The 20,622-nt window shown below is 41.1% G+C and overlaps 1 protein-coding gene across 2 annotated transcripts in view; it reads right to left on the bottom strand.

Annotated features, from left to right (window-relative positions):
• LOC132225132 (vascular endothelial growth factor receptor kdr-like) overlaps window positions 1-20,622 on the bottom strand; it is a 388,352-nt gene that overhangs the window by 70,158 nt on the left and 297,572 nt on the right. For both annotated transcript variants that reach the window (XM_059680383.1, XM_059680382.1), the window contains exons 27-28: window positions 13,538-13,643; window positions 337-443 (exon numbers count right to left, since the gene is read on the bottom strand). In XM_059680383.1, the coding sequence (XP_059536366.1) occupies window positions 337-443; window positions 13,538-13,643 (213 nt within the window). The remainder of the gene's footprint in view (window positions 1-336; window positions 444-13,537; window positions 13,644-20,622) is intronic.

Genomic DNA, 20,622 nt, shown 5'->3' with positions numbered 1-20,622 from the left:
ATACTTTTTTCAAGGACTTTCTTTCTTGCAAAGAGTGTATTCTCCTTGAGGGGGAACTCTGAAATTTTAGGGTAAATCTAATCCAGGAGAGTGTTAAAAATCCATCTGGTTGCACCTATAAACCAATTCTTTGATCTAGCTTATGTCAACAATAAAGCTGGAATGAAGACCTTAAATTGGCACTGTCATTTATGTTTCAATTGGTTCAGAACTCTGAGAAAAGAGGAATATAATTTACTGCTCCCCCTTTAAAACAGTTACTAATTTTAGACAATTAACCTTGTTAACAGTTTTCCAAACCATCATCTCAAAGAAAAAGAAGCTATTGGATCTCACCTGGATTCCATTATGATATTATTACTTATGGTCTCTTGTACAGGATCCAGGGCCATGAATGTGGGTGCTCCACCAGTGCCATTGAGGGGTATGTAGTCTTTGCCATCCTGCATGTGAAAACATATGTATCCATCATTTCCAAGGGACAAATATACTAATTTGTATTTGTAATATCCTTTCCTGCCTACACCTGGCTATAAGAAGAACTGCTGGCCTTCGTTGGACAGTTCAGAAATTTGCTCTACTTTTCTATTTACCTCAAAATATTTTCTTAACAACTTAGAGCAACATCTTTTGTGCTATAGAAGCTGATTAATAAGGATGTATTTACAAACTTGTGGATTCAGTGTTTTTTATTAAAACATGTTTTATACAGAATACTATAGGCCTGGTGCACAAAAATTTGTGCACTCGGGGGAAAGGGGGGGTCCCTCAGCCCGGCCTGTGCTCTCTCGCAGTCTGGGACCCCTCGGGAGATAACGACCTGCTGGCTTAGGCCTGCTCCCAGGTGGCAGAGGGCAGGCCCAATCCCTAGGTGCAGCCCCTGGTCAGCACAGCGCAGGGCCGATTGGGGAGTTGGGGCGCCGCCCCCTGTCATGCACAGAGCAGGGCAGATCGGGAAGTTGCGATGCCAACCTCAGTCATGCTCAGGGTAGGGCCAATTGGGGGGTTGGGGCACCGCCCCCTGTCACGCTCAAGGCAGGGTCGATAGGGAGGTTGCAGCGCCACCCCCTGTCATCCACAGAGCAGGGCCCATCAGGTGGTTGGGGTGCCACCCTCTATCACCCACAGAGCAGGGCCAGTCAGGGGGTTGGCACTGCCCCCTGTCACGCACAGAGCAGGGCCCATCAGGGAGGTTGGGGCTCTGTACCCTGTCACACACAGAGCAGGGCCCATCAGGGGGTTGAGGAGCTCCCCCCTGTCATGCACAGAACAGGGCCGATCAGGGGGTTGAGGAGCTCCCCCCTGTCACTCACAGAGTAGGGCTGATAGGGGAGTTGGGGCACCGCCCCCTGTCACACACAGAGCCGGGAGGATCAGGGTGTTGGGACACCACCCTCTATCACCCACAGAGCAGGGCCGATCAGGGGGTTGGGGCACCGTCACTATCACACTCAGGGCAGGGCCAATGGGGAGGTTATGGCTCTACCCCGTCACACACAGAGCAGGGCCCGTGGTGGGGGGGGTTGGGGCACCACACCCTGTCACACACAGAGCAGGGCCGGTCAGGGGGTTGGGGCGCCGCACCCTGTCACACACAGAGCCGCAGGGTGATCAGGGGGCTGGGCAGCTCCCCCCTATCAGGCACAGAGCAGGGCTGATCAGGGGGTTGGGGCGCCTTCCCCTGTCACGAACAGAGCAGGGCCGATAGGGAGGTTGTGGCCCCACCCCCTGTCACACACAGAGCCACAGGGTGATCAGGGGGTTTGGGGACTGCCCCCTGTCACACTGATCCTGGTGTCGGGAGGCCTCTCGGCACCGCTGATCCTGGTGCTGGGAGGCATATTACCCTTTTACTATATAGGATAGAGGCCTGGTGCATGGGTGGGGGCCGGCTGGTTTGCCCTGAAGGGTGTCCCGGATCAGGGTGGGGGTCCCCACTGGGGTGCCTGGCCAACCTGGGTGAGGGGATGATGGCTGTTTGCAGCTGGTTACACACCCTTCAGGGTGGGGGTCCCCACTGGGGTGCCTGGCCAGTCTGGGTGAGGTGCTGAGGGCTGTTTTCAGGCTGGTGGGTGACTGAAGTTCCCAACCACTCCTTTTTTTCTTTTTTTTTTTATTCTGGGCCAGCTTTAGCTCTGATCCAGCTCTGAGGCCTCTGCTGATGAAAGCAGGTATCTGGTTTGTTTGGGTTCTATAATCGAAACACTGTTTCAACTCCAGCTCTGAGATCCCGGCTGGCTGAAAGCAGGTTCCTGGGGTTTTGTTTAGCTTCTATATTTGTAACAATGTTTCAAACGGCAAGCTCAGAGGCTGGCAGCGGCAGGCGGGGAACGTTGGAGTCCTCTGTCACTGAAGCAAGCAAGCCTCATGTTAGCCTCAAGCTGCCTGGCTGCTGGCCGCCATCTTGGCCGGCAGTTAATTTGCATATCTCTCTGATTAGCCAATGGGAAGGGTAGCGGACGTACAGCTAATTACCATGATTCTCTTTTATTATATAGGATTCCCTTCTTCCCTCTTAATTTCCCCTATCCTCTCTCTTCTTAAATAAACAATCCTACAAGAGAGGAAGGGAGGACAAACATTAGAGCTTCATAACTCTGTCAATGTTGGGGAATAGGTTCCCAATTAAAACACTGGGTTTCCTGTTACCCATTGCCGAGTCATCTGATGACATCATCTGCCCCTTAGCCCTCTGCAGATAATCCATTATCAAGAATCAAATCTAAAATGTGATAAAATAATAAGAAGCACTGCTTATTATGTGGCAGGCACTATAATAAGTGCTTTGCATCTATTTTCTTATTTACTCACCACATCTTATGAAGAAAGATACTATTAGTACCTGATTTTACAAATGCATAAACTGAGGAATGGAGAGGTTAAGTAATATGCCCAAGGTTACAAAGTTAGTAAGGCTAGGATTCTGTTCCAGATACATTTTCTTTTCTTTTTTTTGCATTTTTTTATTAGTTAAGGTATTACAAATGTGTCCTCATCCCCCCCATTAACCCCCAACCTCCCCCCCCCACCCTGCACACTCATGCTCCCATCCCCCTGTTGTCCATGTCCATTGGTTTGGCTTATATACATGTATACAATTCCTTCGGTTGATCTCTTCCCCTTACCCCCGCCCTCCCCTACTTTCCTTCTCAGATACATTTTCTTAATCACTCTATATTATCATGGTCACAAGGGGAGGTGATAGGCTTTTCCATAAGTGTCTATATTTTTATTGTTGTTGTTTATTTTTTATTGATTTCATAGTGGAAGAGAGAGGGAGAGAAAAAAATCATCAGTGATGAAAGAATTATCAATAACTGAATTAATAAATTAATTATAATCTTAGCGATGGATTGTTTGCTGTTGTAGGTATCCATGGTTACAATAAAAAAGAACCCTTTATTGGTCCCTTTTCCCCTCCAACTTTGTTGAGGTGTAATTGATAAATGCAAATGGTATGTACTTAAAATATACAACTTAATGATCTATCTATATCTATATCTATATCTATATCTATATCTATATCTATATCTATATCTATCTATATCTAATCTATATCTATCTATATCTATAAAGAGCCAGGGTCTGTAACATCCAAAACTACCGAACGGATGACTGAACGCCAGGCTGTGCATGCAGCAGGCTTGGGTGGGCGGGGACTGGCAAATGGGCTGAACTGCTGACCTCTCAGTCCCTCCCCTCTGGCTCCCACGGGCACTGCGGTGACCCAGCACTGACTGCTGCCATTGTGGGTGCCACGGAAGTCAGTCATGGGTCCCGGCCAACCATGGTGGCACGGCGACCCAGCACTGATTGCCGCTGACATGGGCACCACAGCGACCCAGCACTGACTACCAAGGGGGCTGTGGGCCCCCGGACAACATGGCACCATGGCAGGAGGGGACTGTGGGCCCTGGGATGCTGTGGTGCTGCGGCAGGAGGGGGCTGTGGGCCCCATCCAGCCAGGCCACCGTAGAACTCTGGGTCTCATGTGGTTTGAGGTGTGGCTGGCCTTCAAACCAGACCCTGACAGGAGGGAGGAGAGAGCCCCATTCCTTGCAGAATTGGCTATTGGATAGCTTGCTGTCAGCAGCCTGCCAGACAGGAATCCCATTCACCTGCACCCCAGACGCCGGCGATCAGGCAGGCATAGGCAGTTAGGGGTGAGATCAGGCTGGTAGGGGAGGGCAGTTAGGGGTGAGATCAGGCCGGCAGGGGAGGGCAGTTAGGGGTCATCAGACAGGCAGGCAAAGGCAATTAGGGGCAATCAGGCAGGCAGGCAGAGGCAGTTAGGGGCGATCAGGCAGGCAAGCAGAAGGGTTAAGGGCAATCAGGCAGGCAGGCAGGTGAATAGTTAAAAACTAGAGGTCCCAGATTGTGAGAGGGATGCCCAACTGCTGGTTTAGGACCGATTGGAGAGGGTGCAGGCTGGGCTGAAGGGAAACCCCCCTTCCCTGCATAAATTTTGTGCATTGGGCCACTAGTTTAATATATGTGTATATGATGAAATAATTACCAAAACCAAGCTAATTAACATAATGAAACTTGACCACTATATGACACCACTCACAAAAGTTAAGTCAAAATGTATTAAAGACTTAATTTAAGACATGAAACCATACAACTCCTAGAAGAAAAAATGTTTCACATGGTTATTCACAATTATTCTTTGCATATGAACCTAAAGCATAAACAAGAAAATAAAAAATAAACAAGTAAGACTACACTAAATTAAAAAAGTTCTGCACAATAAAAGGAACAATCAACACAATGAAAAGTCAACCTACAGAATGGGAAAAAAATATTTTTAAACCAAATATCTGATAAGGAGTTAATATCTAAAATATATGAAGAACCCACGCAAATCAATATCAAAATAAATCAAATAAGAAATGGTGAAAGGACCTGAATAGACATTTTTCTAAAGATGATATATGAATAGCCAACAGATACATACATGAAAAACTTCTCAACACTATACATTAGGGAAATGCAAATCAAAGCCATAATGAGATATCACTCTATGCCTGTTAGAATGGTTATCATAAAAAAGACAAGATATAAGAAATGCTGCTGAAGATGTGTACAAATGGGAACACTGCTGCTCTGTTGTTGGGATTGTAAATTGGTACAATTAACATGGAAAACAGTATAAAGTTTTTCAAAAAATTCAAAATAGAACTATGATATGATGTAGGAATTTCATTTCTGAGAATATATAAAGGAAATGAAAGCACTATGTTAAAGATACATCTGCACACCCATGTTAATTGCTGTAATATCTATAGGAGCCAAGACATGGAAACAATCTGTGTCTGTTTTCAGATGAACATATATATTTTAAAATGTAATTTATATTATTTATAATATTTTTATTATTCAGCCATAAAATAGAAGGAAATCCTGCCATTTGCAACAACTTGGATAAACCTTGAAGGGCATTATGCTAAGTAAAATACATCAGACAGAGTAATACAAATACTTTATGTTCTTATTATATGTGGAATCTAAAAAGGGTCATAAACTCAGCCAGGGTTGCTCAGTGGTTGAGCATCAACCTATGAACCAGGGGGTCATGAATTGATTCCTAGTAGGGGCATGTGCTCAGGTTGTGGGTTCCATTCCCAGTGGGGGACATGCAGGAGGAGACTGCTGATTGAAGGTTCTCACTCATTTTGATGTTTCTCTCTCTCTCTCCCTTTCCCTTTCTGTCTAAAATCAATTAAAATATATATATTTAAAGATTGTAAAAATGATATAAATTGTATAACATGATGATCATATTCAACACTGGTATATATAAAAGTTGTTTAAAAAGTAAATCCTAAGAGTTCTCATCACAGTAAACTAATAACCATTTTTGTATCTATATGAGATATTAGATGTTATTAAAACATCTAACATCCCATGACATTTGTACTGTATAATCATTCAGCTATTTATGAAGGTCAAGTCATTATTCTGTAAAGTTTAAACTTATACAGTGTTGTATGTCAATAACATCTCAATAAAACTGGAAAATGTGTAAAAGTCACAAATTTATACCATACTGAGTTTCATGCAAACATTCACCACAATAAATTTTAGAATACTTCCATCACCCTAAAGGGAAGCCCATACACATTAGCTGCCCCATCCATTCCTGGGAATCCTCTATGCCCTAGACCAGTGGTTCTCAACCTTCCTAATGCCGTGACCCTTTAATACAGTTCCTCATGTTGTGGTGACCCCCAACCATAAAATTATTTTCGTTGCTACTTCATAACTGTAATTTTGCTAGTTATGTATCACAATGTAAATATCTGATATGCAGGATGTATTTTCATTGTTACAAATTGAACATAATTAAAGCATAGTGATTAATCACAAAAACAATATGTAATTATATATGTGTTTTCCGATGGTCTTAGGCGACCCCTGTGAAAGGGTCGTTCGACCCCCAAAGGGGTCGTGACCCACAGGTTGAGAACCACTGCCCTAGACAAACACCAATCTACTTTATACCTCTATAGATTTGCCTATTCTGGACAATTTATATAAATGAATTCATACAATATATGGCTTTTGTGATTTTCTTTTATTTACCTTAATTTTTTGTTAATTTTTGTTTCTTTAAAAAAATCTTTATTGTTGAGATTATTACTGGAGAGCATTATGCTAAGTGAAATAAGCCAGTCAAAGAAAGATAAATATCACATAATTGCACTCATTTGTGGGATATAATGATCAACATAATTTGATGAACAAGAATAGATTGATCTAGAGACAAATGGTAGGGGAGAGGGGTTTAGAGAGCAACCAAAGGACTTGTAAGCATGCATATTAGCATAACCAATGGACACAGACACTGGGGCTATGGGGGCTTGCCCGGGCTGGGAAGGGATGGGAGAGGGGGTCAATTGGGGAAAAAGGAGACATGTAAAACTTTAGACAATAATAAATAAATAAATAAAGGGGTCTGGGAGCTAGAAAAAGAAATCTTTATTGTTGAGAGTATTACATATATCCCCATTTTTCTCCCATTGGTCTTTATAGCTCACACCCACCCACCCACCCACACCCCTTTTGCCTTCACCACCCTATTGTCTATGACAATGGGTTATGTATCCTATATAATAAAAGGCTAATATGCAAATTGTACCTATGGGCAGGAGTTCGACCAACCTGGAGTTAGATGTGCGCTGACCACCAGGGGACAGTGCGGAACATGGCGGGCGTCGGTGACACGGCACTGACAGCAGGCAGCAGTGGAGGCACTGCAAGCCCTGATGGGCCCCGACGAGAGTGGGACCACAGTGGGATGGTGGAGCAGGTGAGCAAGCAGTGCCAGGCTAAGGTGGATGCGTAGAGAGGCCCCTGCCAGTGGCGGCGGCGGCAGGCAGTCATGGGGAAGGGAGGCCCTGGCCTGCAGCCACTAGGGGCTCTATCTGTGCATGAATTTTGTGCACCGGGCCTCTAGTATATACATACAAGTAATTTGGTTGATCTCTTTCTACCAACCCACCCACCCACTCCTGCCTTCCCATGAGATTCAACAGTCTGTTCCATGCTCCTATGTCTCTATTTTCTTCATCAGTTTATTTTGTTCATTAGATCCACATATGAGTGAGATAATGTGATACTTGTCTTCCACTGACTGAGTTATTTTGGTTAGCATTATACTCTCCAGGTCCCTCCATGCTGTCTCAATGGGTAAGAGGTCTTTCTTTTTTACTGCTGCATAATATTGCATGGTGTAAAGGTACCATGGCTTTTTTATCCACTCATCAACTGATGGGCACTCAGGCTGTTTCCAGATTTTAGCTATTGCAAATTGCACTACTATGAACTTAGAGGTGCATATATTTTTTTCAGATTGGGTGTTTCGGCTTTCTTAGGATATATTCCTAGAAGTGGGATCACTGGATCTGATGGCAGTTCCATATTTAATTTTTTTTGAGGGAACTCCATGCTGTTTTCCAGAAGGGCTGCACCAGTCTGCATTCCCAACAGCAGTGTACTAGGGTTCCCTTTACCCACATCCTTGCCAGGACTTGACATTTCTTGATTTGTTGAGAGTAGAAATTCTGATAGGTGTGAGGGGTACTTCATTGTTTTAATTTGCATCTCTCTGATGATCAGTGAGTTGGAGCATTTTTTCATATGTCTCTTAGTTATCTGTATGTCCATGTTGGAGAAGTGTCTATTAAGGTCCTTTCCCATTTTTTTTAAATATATTTTATTGATTTTTTACAGAGAGGAAGGGAGAGAGATAGAGAGTCAGAAACATCGATGAGAGAGAAACATCGATCAGCTGCCTCCTGCACATCTCCTACTGGGGATGTGCTCGCAACCCAGGTACATGCCCTTGACTGGAATCGAACCTGGGACCTTTCAGTCCGCAGGCCGACGCTCTATCCACTGAGCCAAACCGGTTTTGGCCCTTTCCCATTTTTAATTGGATTATTCATCTTCCTTTTGTTAAGTTGTAGGAATTCCTTATATATTTTGGATATTAACCCTTCAACAGATGTATCATTGTCAAATATGTTCTCCCATGCAGTGGGCTCTCTTTTCATTTTGTTGATAGTTTCATTTACTGTTCAGAAGGTTTTTATTTTGATGTAGTCCCATTTGATTATTTTCTCCTTAGTTTTCCATGCCCTAGGACAGTGATGGCAAACCTATGACACACGTGTCAGAGGTGACACACGCACTCATTTTGAGTGACACACATCGACAGAGACAAAAAATTGCATAATTCAAATATTTGTCTCTCTCAATGGCCAAAGTTGGACATCACTCGAGTAATATTATTACTCACATTAATCATGATCAATAATGCAATTCTAAAACCGGATGTAAACATGTACATTGGTGTTGCATAGCAAAGATACATAGTGAAAACATCCAAGATACATTGTTCCAATATTGACATTAATATAAAAAGGTTAAGAATTGCACTATAAAGAGATTAATCTTTACTTATGACATTTTATTTTTACTTGAGTGACAAAATGCCCAGTTCTGGAAACAGCCTCGTTATTGTCAACATGTGCCTCGGGTAAGCTTCCCGTGCGTTCGGGTGCATTCAGCAAACAGACGCATTTGATCGCCATGTTCGTTAGGAGACAGGAGTGGGAGAGTTAGAAGAAAAAGATATATAGTGCAACAGTGCTCGACAAAACATTCTGTGTGTTGGATAATTGATTACAGCACCATATATTTGTTGGTTATACATACTATCTTTGAATTGTTTTGCACCAGGAGTCAGTGCAAAGAGTTAATAGGTAAGAAACCTATCAACCTTTTATAAAAAATGCCGTGATTTATATTTATTTATTTTTGCATCCTTGTGCTGGAGAATCAAAAAAATAAAAAAGCAAGTTTGAATGACAAAGGAAGTAGAAGTAGCAGTAGCCGACCCTTTCAAGACATATGGACCGAGATGTACGGGATTATAGACAGAGACAACAGATCATTGTGCATACTGTGTAATGAAATGGTAGTAAGCAGAACGTGAAATGTAAGAGACATTTTGAAACTAATCATTGTCAGCTCTTGAAAAAAAGTATCGATGAAAGGAAAAAATACATTTCTAGGCAGCTACACCTCTACAAAAGTCAATCAAATTCCATCATTAAATTTGTAAGATGCTCTACAAATTTAACATCAGCAAGTTACTGTATTGCTCACTCCATAGCTCAGCGTGGAAAAAGCCCTCAGTGACGGAGAATTTATTAGGGAAACATTTCTAAGATGTGCACCAGCTCTATTTCTTGATATGAAAAATAAAGATGATATTAAAAGAATTTCTGAGTTACCACTCAGTAGAAATACTATCAAAGACAAAATAATAGATCTTAACAAAAACATACAACACCAATTTAAAAAAGACTTAAATAGTTGTAAATATTTTTCGATTTCCCTTGATGAAACTACTGATGTCACATCAAATGCTCGGTTGGCCATTATTGCTAGATATTGTGATGGTCTCACAATGAGAGAAGAGTTGATGAAGTTAGAATCAGTGCCAATGAGTACTTCAGGAAAGGAAATATGTAAGGTTGTTATAAAAGCATTCAGTGACCTAAACATTGATATCTCTAAAATTGTGTCAATCATGACAGATGGGGCACCAAATATGGTGGGAAAAAATGTGGGATTCCTGAAATTGTTTATGGAAGCTATTAGACATCCACTTGTACCTTTTCATTGCATTATCCATCAGGAGGTGTTGTGTGCCAAATCGGGATTCTCAGAATTGAATGATTTAATGTCAGTTGTAACAAAAATTGTGAATTTTATAGCTTCTCAACCCCTTCACAAGCGTGAATTTTCTGCACTTTTATAGGAAGTTGATTCAACCTACAGTGGACTACTGATGTTCAATAATGTGAGATGGCTGAGTCGAGGTAAAGTACTTGAGTGATTTGTGGAGTGCTTTGAAGAAATTACGGTATTTATTGAGAATAAGGATCTGGCAAACTTTCCTCAGATCAATGATCATAAGTGGGTCAGCAATTCGATGTTTTTTACAGATCAGTCTGTTCATATGAATGAACTGAACTTAAAATTACAAGGTTTTGGCAAAAGTATTGATGTTATGTTTGGATACATCAAATCTTTTGAAAGTAAACTTAAAATTTTCAAGCGAGATATTGAAACTAAAACTTATAAGTATTTTCCTCGGATAAAAAAGTATTTCGAGAAGGCCACTACAACGAGTTTAATGGAGTCCATACTTATTTACCAGAATATAGTAAACTCATTATTTGAACAGTTCAGAGAAAGATTCAACCAATTTAGAAGCCTAGAACAGACCATTAAAATAATTAAGTATCTGGATGTAGTTGTTTACAGTACTTTGAAATTAAAGGATTTCCAATGGATGCAAATTGACGATTTAGAGATGCAACTTGCAGATTTTCAAGGTAGCATTTGGACTCATGTGTTTGTTGACTTAAGGTCGAAACTTGAAAATCTGGAACAGAATCGTTTGAATAATGAAGAAGAGTGCAACTACGAACAAGAAATTTTGAGTGCTTGGAACAGAGTACCTGACACTTTTAGCGACATAAAAAATCTAGCGATGGCTTTGCTAATTTTTCATCAACATATTTTTGTGAGACTTTGTTCTCAGCATTAAATAATATTAAAACGAACAAAAGAAACTGGCTAACAGATGAAGTTAGTGGCGCTTGCTTGGCCTTGAAGTGCACTAAGTATGAACCTGCAATCGAAGAATTAGCAGACAAACTGCAGCTCCAAAAAAGTTACTAATTTCTAGTTTTCGTACCATTTGATTATCATTGTTTTTATTATTTTTTTTTCCTAAATGTACATTGTTTTTTTTCTGTTTTTGTTCATTTTATACATATTTTTGGTTGATTTTTCTTTGTTAAATGGCATTTAAATATCCTATCTAATAAAAGAGAAACATGGTAATTGGCGTACGACCGATACCCTTTTCATTGGCTAATCAGCGAGATATGCAAATTAACTGTCAGCCAAGATGGCGGCCGGCAGCCAGGCAGCTTGAAACTAACATGAGGCTTGGTTGCCTCAGTGACGGAGGAAACCAACGTTCCCCACCTGCGGCTGGAGGCCTCTGAGCTGGCAGTTTAAGAAACATTGTAACAACTTCAGCCAGCAGATTGGCAACATTGTAAGCAAAGGCCAGAAACTTCAGCCAGCAGATTGGCAACATTGTAAGCAAAGGCCAGAAACCTACTTTCAGCCAGAGGCCTAAGAGCTGGAGCCAAGCCTCAAGCTAAAGCTGGCCCAGAATTAAAAAAAAAAAAAAAAAGGAAAAAAGGAGCGTTTGGGAGTTCAGTCACCCCCAGCCTGAAAACAGCCCTCAGCCCCTCACCCAGGCTGGCCAGGCACCCCAGTGGGGACCCCCACCCTGATCCAGGACACCCTTTAGGGCAAACCAGCCGGCCCCACCCGTGCACCAGGCCTCTACCCTATATAGTAAAAGGGTAATATGCCTCCCAGCACCGGGATCAGCGTGACAGGGGGCAGCGCCCAAACCCCCTGATCGCCCTGCGGCTCTGTGTGTGACAGGGGGCGGGGCCACAACCTCCCTATCCACCCTGCTCTGTGCCTGATAGGGGGGAGCTCCCCCCCCCCACGGGCCCTGCTCTGTGTGTGACGGGGTAGAGCCATAACCTCCCCCTCGGCCCTGCCCTGAGTGTGAGAGTGGCGGCGCCCCACCCCCTGATCCGCCCTGCTCTGTGGGTGATAGAGGGCAGCACCCCAACCCCCTGATGGGCCCTGCTCTGTGCGTGACAGGGTACAGAGCCCCAACCCCCCTGATGGGCCCTGCTCTGTGTGTGACAGGGGGTTGCTCCACAACCTCCCCATCGACCCTGCCTTGAGTGTGACAGGGGGCGGCGCCCCAACTCCCCAATTGGCCCTGCTCTGAGCCCGACCAGGGGCTGCACCTAGGGATTGGGCCTGCCCTCTGCCACCCGGGAGCAGGCCTAAGCCAGCAGGTCGTTATCTCCCGAGGGGTCCCAGACTGCGAGAGAGCACAGGCCAGGCTGAGGGACCCCCCTCCCCCCCCGAGTGCACAAATTTTTGTGCACCGGGCCTCTAGTATAAAATAAATATCAAAAATATAAATCTTTTTTTTACTATGGTTGCAAATATTTAAAAAAAATTATGAATATTTCTATATGTGACACGGCACCAGAGTTAAGTTAGAGTTTTTCAAAATTTTGACACGCCGAGCTCAAAAGGTTCGCCATCACTGAAATAGGTCATTAAAATTCCCCAATTCTATTGACAGTAAGTAGGCTGAAAAAAACACTTGGTGAGTTTCAAGTCAACATATTGAGATAATGCTTCAGCAAATGGCAGATTTTCACCTATGTTTATGGTCAACCTTTTTTTTTTTTTTTTTTTTTTTTTTTTGGTGCCCTTGACCAGAATCGAACCTGGGACCCTTCAGTACACAGGCCGACGCTCTATCCACTGAGCCAAACCAGTCAGGGCTATGTTCAACCTTTTATGAGGAAAGAAATATCATGGCAAAACCAATTTTAACAAATGCTATTCCTTCTGCCTAGAATTTCTTTTGTACTTTTCCAGTAGTTTAACTCCTGTTTATTTCTCAAGACTCTTATGTCCCTTCTTCCTGCTACTCATTATACTCTACTACAAACCTTGTTTTTGTTATTTTGCTTCCCTACTAGATTGTGTGTTCCTTGAGGTCAGGTGTCATGCCATTTATCTTTAAATCAACAGTGTGCTGTTCAATGCTTGGCACAGACTAGACAGATGCTCAATAAATGTTTCAATGAAGAACTTACCTTGTCTCTAATCACATGTACCCTCTTCAGGGGTTTATTATTTTCCCTGTTTTCTTGTTTCACTTTTTCTATAACATTATAGTTACTTCCCTTACATTCCCATAGACTAGATTATGAGCTTCCTGAGTACTGAATGTGGGCACAGTCCAACATTGTAGTGCTCATAGCTCTAAGAACTGTGCCTTAATAGACAACAACAAAAATATATTGAATGATAGAATAAAGGAATCAATGAATACCTGTTGAACACTGGCCTGAAGGAGATCTCCAAGACGCCCGACCAGGTCAGAGAAGTTGGGTCTCAGGGTGCACACACTATGCCAGCAGTCAAGCATAGTCTGGTAGCTGAAAATGAAAAAAAAAAAAGCCAAGAAGTCTCCATTTTCTCATTCCCATTGCTTTTCTAACTTTTCTAATCGATGACACCTCAGATCACATTTTTGCAATTATTTTCAAGCCATGTTCTCTGCTATGGACTTAGAATGAGGTTTTTTAAAAAGGCTTCCTGCACCATACCTGTCCATTACTCTTATGTTGCCTTCATATCCACTTGTTTCAGGTCTGCATGCATAGAAGTACTGTTATGCATATTATTAGTGATAATTGGACCACTTCTAAGCCCACATATTTAGAAAACCCTAACTTAAAAAGAGCAACCTAGCATTTACTAGTACATTTGTTGTCAAACTCCTTTAGCAGTATAAGAATGATGTGAATGGGGAGAGAGCTGCATTTGTTCTGAGGCCAACTGGCTTCAAATATTCTTGAATTTTGGGCTCTCCTCATGATCTAGAAACATATAATTGGAGTTTGATCTTTAAATATCTTTACAAATCTTTGTAAATTTGTGTATCAATGCAATCATTTTTAGATTTTAAGTTGGAACACTGCATTCTCAGCCTGTATTTTCCAATGACTAGCAAATAAGTCATTAATTAAGTAATAAATGCAGCTTCATGCTGAAATTGCTTTTTTTAAAAACATATATTTTATTGGTTTTTTTTACAGAGAGGAAGGGAGACGGATAGAGAGTTAGAAACATCAATAAGAGAGAAACATCGATCAGCTGCCTCCTGCACACCTCCTACTGGGGATGTGCCCACAACCAAAGTACATGCCCTTGACCGGATCGAACCTTGGACCTTTCGGCCTGCAGTTCTATCCAAACCAGTTAGGGCTGAAATTGCTTTTTATTAAAACAATTGGTTTTCATTAACTTATCTATAAATCTTTCTGAAAAAATAGGTCTTCAAATCTGTTTTTAGCACCTGCTATGTTTGTGTAGATTCATTCTTTTTTGAATTTATATTAAATTTATTGGGATGTCACTATTTAATAAGATTATATAGGTTTCAAGTGCACATTAATATGATACATGATCTCATATTGCATTGTGTGCCCACCACACAAAGTCAAATCATCTTCTATCACCATATATTTGATTCCCTTTACCACTTACTAGTACTACTTCCCCAAATCCATTCCCTCTGGTAACCACCACACTGCAATCTGAGGCTATGAGTCTTTGTTCATTTGTACCTTTCAGTTTTATATTCCACATATGAGCGAAATAATATGCTTCTTAACTTTTTCTGTATGACTTATTTCACTTAGCATTCTATTCTCAAGATTGATCCAAGTTGTCGCAAATGACAATATTTCATCTTTTCTTATGGCTCAGTAGTAGTCTACTGCATGTATGTACCACATATTTTTTTATCTAATTATCTATTGAAGCACATTTTAGTTGTTTCTATGTCTTGGCCATCATGAATTTCCCAGCACCATTTATTAAAGAGGATTTCACCCCTTCCATTATATGTTTTTGGTTTTATTGAAAATTATTGTGGGCTTATTTCTGGGATCTTAATTCTGTTCTATTGATCGGTGTATTTGTTTTTCTGCCACTAACATGCCGTTTGGATTATTGTTACTTTGTATTATAATTTGGAGTCAGAGAGTGTGATGCCTCCATCTTCCTTCAATTTTTTCAAGATTGCTTTGGCTATTCAAGGTCTTTTGTGGTTCCACATAAATCAGATGATTTTTTTATTCTATTTTTTAAAAATGTCATTGAAATTTTTATGAAAATTGCATTAAATCTGTATATTTCTTTAGGTAATACGGAAACTTTAATTATGTTGATTTCTTCAACCCATGAACACAAAAAATATTTTCATTTCATTGTGTATTTTTCAATCTCTTTAAATAAAATAAACAAATAAATAAATAATGCTTTGTAGTTTTCGGGTAAGTTTGTTAAGTGTACTCCTAGGAATCTTATTTTTTTGTTGCAATTGCAAAAGTAATTTTTAATTCTTTTCTGAAATTTCATTGTTAGTATAGGAATGCAGTGAATTTTTGTACAATGATTTTGTACCCTGAAAATGTACTGTATTTGTTTCTAATAACTTTGTCTTAAAGTCCTTAGGGTTTTCTCGGTACATAATCATATCATTTGCAAAGAGTTAAACTTTTACTTCTTCATTCCCCATTTGAATGCCTTTTCTTTCTTTCTTTTGCCTGATTGCTCTGGCTAGAACTTCCAGTGTTATGTTGAATAGAGGTGGTGAGAATGGACGTCCTTGTTTTCTTCTTAATTTTAGAGGAAAAGTTTTCAGTTTTTCACCATAGAGCATGATATTAGCTGAGGGTCTGTCATATATAGCCTTTATTATGTTGAGGCACTATTTCTGTATCCATTGTATTGTTTTGTACATAGATATATGCTGTATGTTATCAAAGGATTTTTCTGTATCTGTTGATAAGATCATATGATTTTATTCTACATTTTGTTAATCTTTTCAAAGAACTACCTCATTGAAGCATTGATTTCTTGTATACTATTTTTGTTCTCTATTTCATCCAATTCTGCTCTGACTTTTCTTATTTCCTTCAGCTAACTTTGGGCTACTTTTGTTAATCTTTTCCTAATTCTTTAAGATGTAATGTTAGTGAAGTTTATTCCTAGGGATTTTTAAAAAATGCTATCATAAATGGGGGTTGTTCTCTTAGCTTCTTTTTGTAGTAGTTCATTATCGGAGTATAAAAATTCAACCTATTTCTGGATATTTATTTAGTGTCCTGCTAATTTATTGAATTCATTTATCAGTTCTAGCTAGTAGTTTTGGGTGGATCTAGGTTATCTGTATACATTATCATGTCATCTGCAAATAATGACAGTTTTGCTTCTTTCTTTCCAATTTGGATTCCTCTTGTGTGATTGCTGTGGAAAGAAATTCCTGTACTATGTTGAATAAGAGTACTGAAAGTGGACATTCCTCCCTTGTTCCTAATTTTAAGGGAAATACTTTTAGTTTTTGCCAACTGAGTTTTTGTGTTCTCATTTTCATTTGTTTCAAGTTAACTTCTGATTATGTCCTTGATCTCATTTTGAACCCATTCATTGTTTAGTAACATGTTGTTTAGCCTCCATGTGTTTGTATGCTTTTCAGGTTTTATTTTTTTCTTGTGATTGATTTCTAGTTTCATACCATCAGGTCAGAGAAGATGCTTGATATTATTTCAATCTTCTTAAATTTATTGAGACTTTATTTTTGCCCTAACATGTGGTCTATACAACAAAATGTTCCATGTTCCCTTGAGAGAATATATATTTTGCTGCCTTGGGCTGAAATGCTCTGAAGATATATATTAAGTCTACCTGATCTAATGTGTCATTGAAGGCTGCTATTTCCTTGTTGATTTTCTGTCTGAATGATCTATTAATTGATGTCAATGAGTTGTTAAAATCACCTACCATAACTATATTACTCTCAATCTCTTTATGTTCATCAACATTTACTTTATATATTTAGATGCTTCTATGTTTGGTGTATAAAAGTTTACAAAGGTTATATCCTCTTGTTGGATTGATACCTTTATCATTATGTAGTATCATTCTCTATCTATTACTATAGACTTTGTTTTAAAGTTTATTTTTTTCAGATATAAGTATTGTGACCCCAGATTTTTCTGTTGTTTCTATTTGCACAAAATATCTTTTCCCATCCCTTATTTTTAGTCTCTGTGAATCTCTCCTTCTGAGGTGTGTCTCTGATAGACAGCATATATATGGGTCTTGTGTTCTTATCCATTCAGCTAATCTATGTCCTTTTAAAATTTATTTATCTTTATTGTTGAAAGCATCACAAATGTCCACTTTTTTCCCATTGACCACCTCCACTCCATACCCTATGTCTTTTCATTGGAGAATTTAAGCCATTTACATTGAAAGTGATTAGTGATAGTTATGTGCACCAGAGGCCTGGTGCACAAAATTCGTGCACTGGGGGGGGGGGGGTCCTCAGCCTGGCCTGTGCGCTCTCGCAGTTTGGGAGCTCTTGGGGGGTGTCTGATTGATGTCTTAGGTCTGCTCCCAATGTGGGTGCCTGACTTCTGGCTGAGCAGCACATCCCCTGTGGGAGCACACTGAACACCTGGGGGCAGCTCCTGCATTGAGTGTCTGCCCCCTGGTGGTCAGTGCGCATCATAGTGACTAGTTGTTCCACCGTTCGGTTGATTTGCATATTAGCCTTTTATTATATAGGATTGCTACTGGTTTGGTGGTAACAAACTCCTTTAGTTTTTTCTTGGAAGCTTATTATTTTTTCCATTTTAAATTATAGTCTTGCTATTTAAGATAGTTTTGGTTTAAGTCCTTGATTTTTCATCACTTTGAATGTTTCTTGTCAATCCTTTCTGGCCTGAAATATTTCTTTTGAGAATCATCTAATAGTTTTATAGGTGCTTTCTTGTAGATAATTAACTATTTTTCTCTTGGTGCTTTTATGATTCCCTCTTTGTCTTTAACCTTTGCCATTTTAATTAAGATTTCTCTTGGTGTATGACTTTGTGGTTCATGATTTTTGGAGTCTGTGCACTTCCTGGACTAGTGTGTCATTTCTTTCACCAGTTAGGGAAGTTATCAGTCATTATTTCTTCAGATAGGTTATTGATTCTTTGCTTGTTCTCTTTTCCTTCTGGTACCCCTATGATGTGGGTTGTGTTACACTTCATGTTTTTCCAAAGGTTCCTTAAACTATCCTCATTTAATTTTTTTTATTTTCGAGAGAGAGGAAGGGAGAGGGAGAAATAGATAGAAACATTGATGAGAGAGAAATATCAATATTGATCAGCTGCCTCCTGCAATGCCTCATTCTGGAGATCGAGCCACAACCTGGGCAGGTGCCCTGACTGGGAATTGAACTGGTGACCTCCTGGTGCATGAGTCAATGCTCAACCACTGAGCCACACTGGCAAGGCTCCTCCTTTTCAATTTAATTTTCTTTTTGCTTCACTGATTGGGTGTGTTTTTCTACCATGTCCTCTCAATCATTGATTCTATCCTCTGCTTCATCTGACCTAGTGTTTATTCTTACTATTGTGTTCTTCATTTCAGATATTATATTTTTCCTGTTTGACTGGTTATTTTTTATGTTATATATGTCCTTTTGCATGCTGATGTAGTAATCAAATTCCTTGAGCATCTTTATAACAATTCTTTGACCTCTATATCTGGGAAATTGTTTACCTCCATTTCATTTAGCTCTTTTTCTGGAGATTTTTCCTTTTCTTTCATTTGAGCCATGTTTCTTTCTCTTCCCATTCTGGCTACCTCTTTGTGTTTGTTTCTATGTATTAGGTAGATCTACCATGAGTCCCAGTTTTTGTGGGGCAGTCTCCTAGTTTACCTACTCTGGGTACTGCAGGAATGTCCCTTGTGTGGGTTATGTGGGGCCTTCTGTTGTAATCGAGTCTTGATGCTATTGACTTGTTTGTGTGTGAGGTCGATCCTCAGGCTGTCTGACTGTGAAGATCAACCCCAAGCACAGTGTATGAGCAGCTCTGAGGGCGCTGACCGCATAAAGCAGAATTTGCTTCAGCTGGGTCAGGCACCTGCTGAGATCTCCCTTTGGATATGCCACTTGTGAAGCTATTTGGATCCTGTTCTGATGTCTCAAGTTGTCTACTGGCAGTGTTGGTTCTAGGGCTTCTTGGGCTGGACACTGGTGCAAGCCAATGTCAGATGCTTCCTGTGACTGGCCCTGAGCAACCTTTTTAGAGGTTAAAAATGAATAACAGTTTGTGGCTACCTCTGTTGGGCCTGGTGGTGCATAGGAAGGATCAAGTTGCACACCAAGGCTTGTTTTTACCAGCACTGGGTCCAAAAGCAGGTCAGCAAAAGTTTCAAGGTACGCTAAGATCTGCCTTTTCCTGCCTCCATCTGCCAGCTGCTTGTTAGACTCTGTCACTGAAAGATGCTCTGGCAGCAGTTGAGTAGCATGAGATATGTTATCAATGATTCACCAGGTAAGGGTAAATAGTGTTCACCATATCTATACAGGTTCACACTCGATGCCAGTGCTATGTCGGAGACAACTCAGCAGGAAACACAGGGTATACCAGTTTAGTTTCCACCCGCTGGGTGCTCACACACATTTATGGTGGGGTAAGGTCTCAGGGAGTCATCAAGGTAAAGCCATCAGAATTTACCATGCCCAAGCAGACCAGCATTTGGCTGTGTGAAGAGAAGACTCTGCACTGCTGGGGAATGCAAGGGGAAAGTTTCCCACATCATAGAGCTACACAATTCACTAGTCTCAGATTCTGCCAAGAGCCTGATCTCAGCATGGCAGAGCTGCAGGGAGTTGGGAGAGTGGGAGTTGCTGGTCAGGCTTGGAAAAATGTGGGACGAATGACACCCAACCCTAAGTCACACATCTCAGTTTTTCCTGGTTTCTGCCTAGAAAATGATAGGGTAGAGCCATCAAGAGTCAAGAGGATGGGGCCGCAGGATCCTGGAGAGTGGAACTATGGGAACCTCGTGAGTGTTGCTAGTAGCTTTCTCATCAATGGGAGGCACCAGTCAGGTTAATAGGAACGTGAGGGGAATAGTTTCCACTCCAAACCCACCTAATTCAGTCACTGACATCCCTGCTTCTCCCCAAAAATCTACACCCATGCCAGGCAGCTGACTCCTCAGTGGGGCATAATCTCTGCAGGGTGGGGAAGTGGGAGTCCAAAGGGTGGGGCTATTGCTTTCCCTCAGGCTGATGCCCTATAGAGTGGAGTACTTCACCAAAAAATGGCACCTGTGGTTTGGGAGAGTGACTCTGCACGAGTGTACCAGCAACTGTTTCTTTAGCTTTCTCCCCAGAGCCACAAAATAGTCTCTCTTCACACAACTCTAATCTGCTCTGTACTCCCTCCACTGGAGCCCAGGGTGAGTAGCTGCAAACAAAATTAGTGTGTTATCCCTTTTAGAGTGCATTGTGTCTCTAGGATACTCCCATTTCTCCCTGGCAAACAGAATCCCTGCTAA

Source organism: Myotis daubentonii, chromosome X, assembly GCF_963259705.1.
Source record: "Myotis daubentonii chromosome X, mMyoDau2.1, whole genome shotgun sequence".
NCBI classification, from domain to species: Eukaryota; Metazoa; Chordata; class Mammalia; order Chiroptera; family Vespertilionidae; genus Myotis; species Myotis daubentonii.
This window is presented reverse-complemented; position numbering and strand designations above follow the sequence as displayed.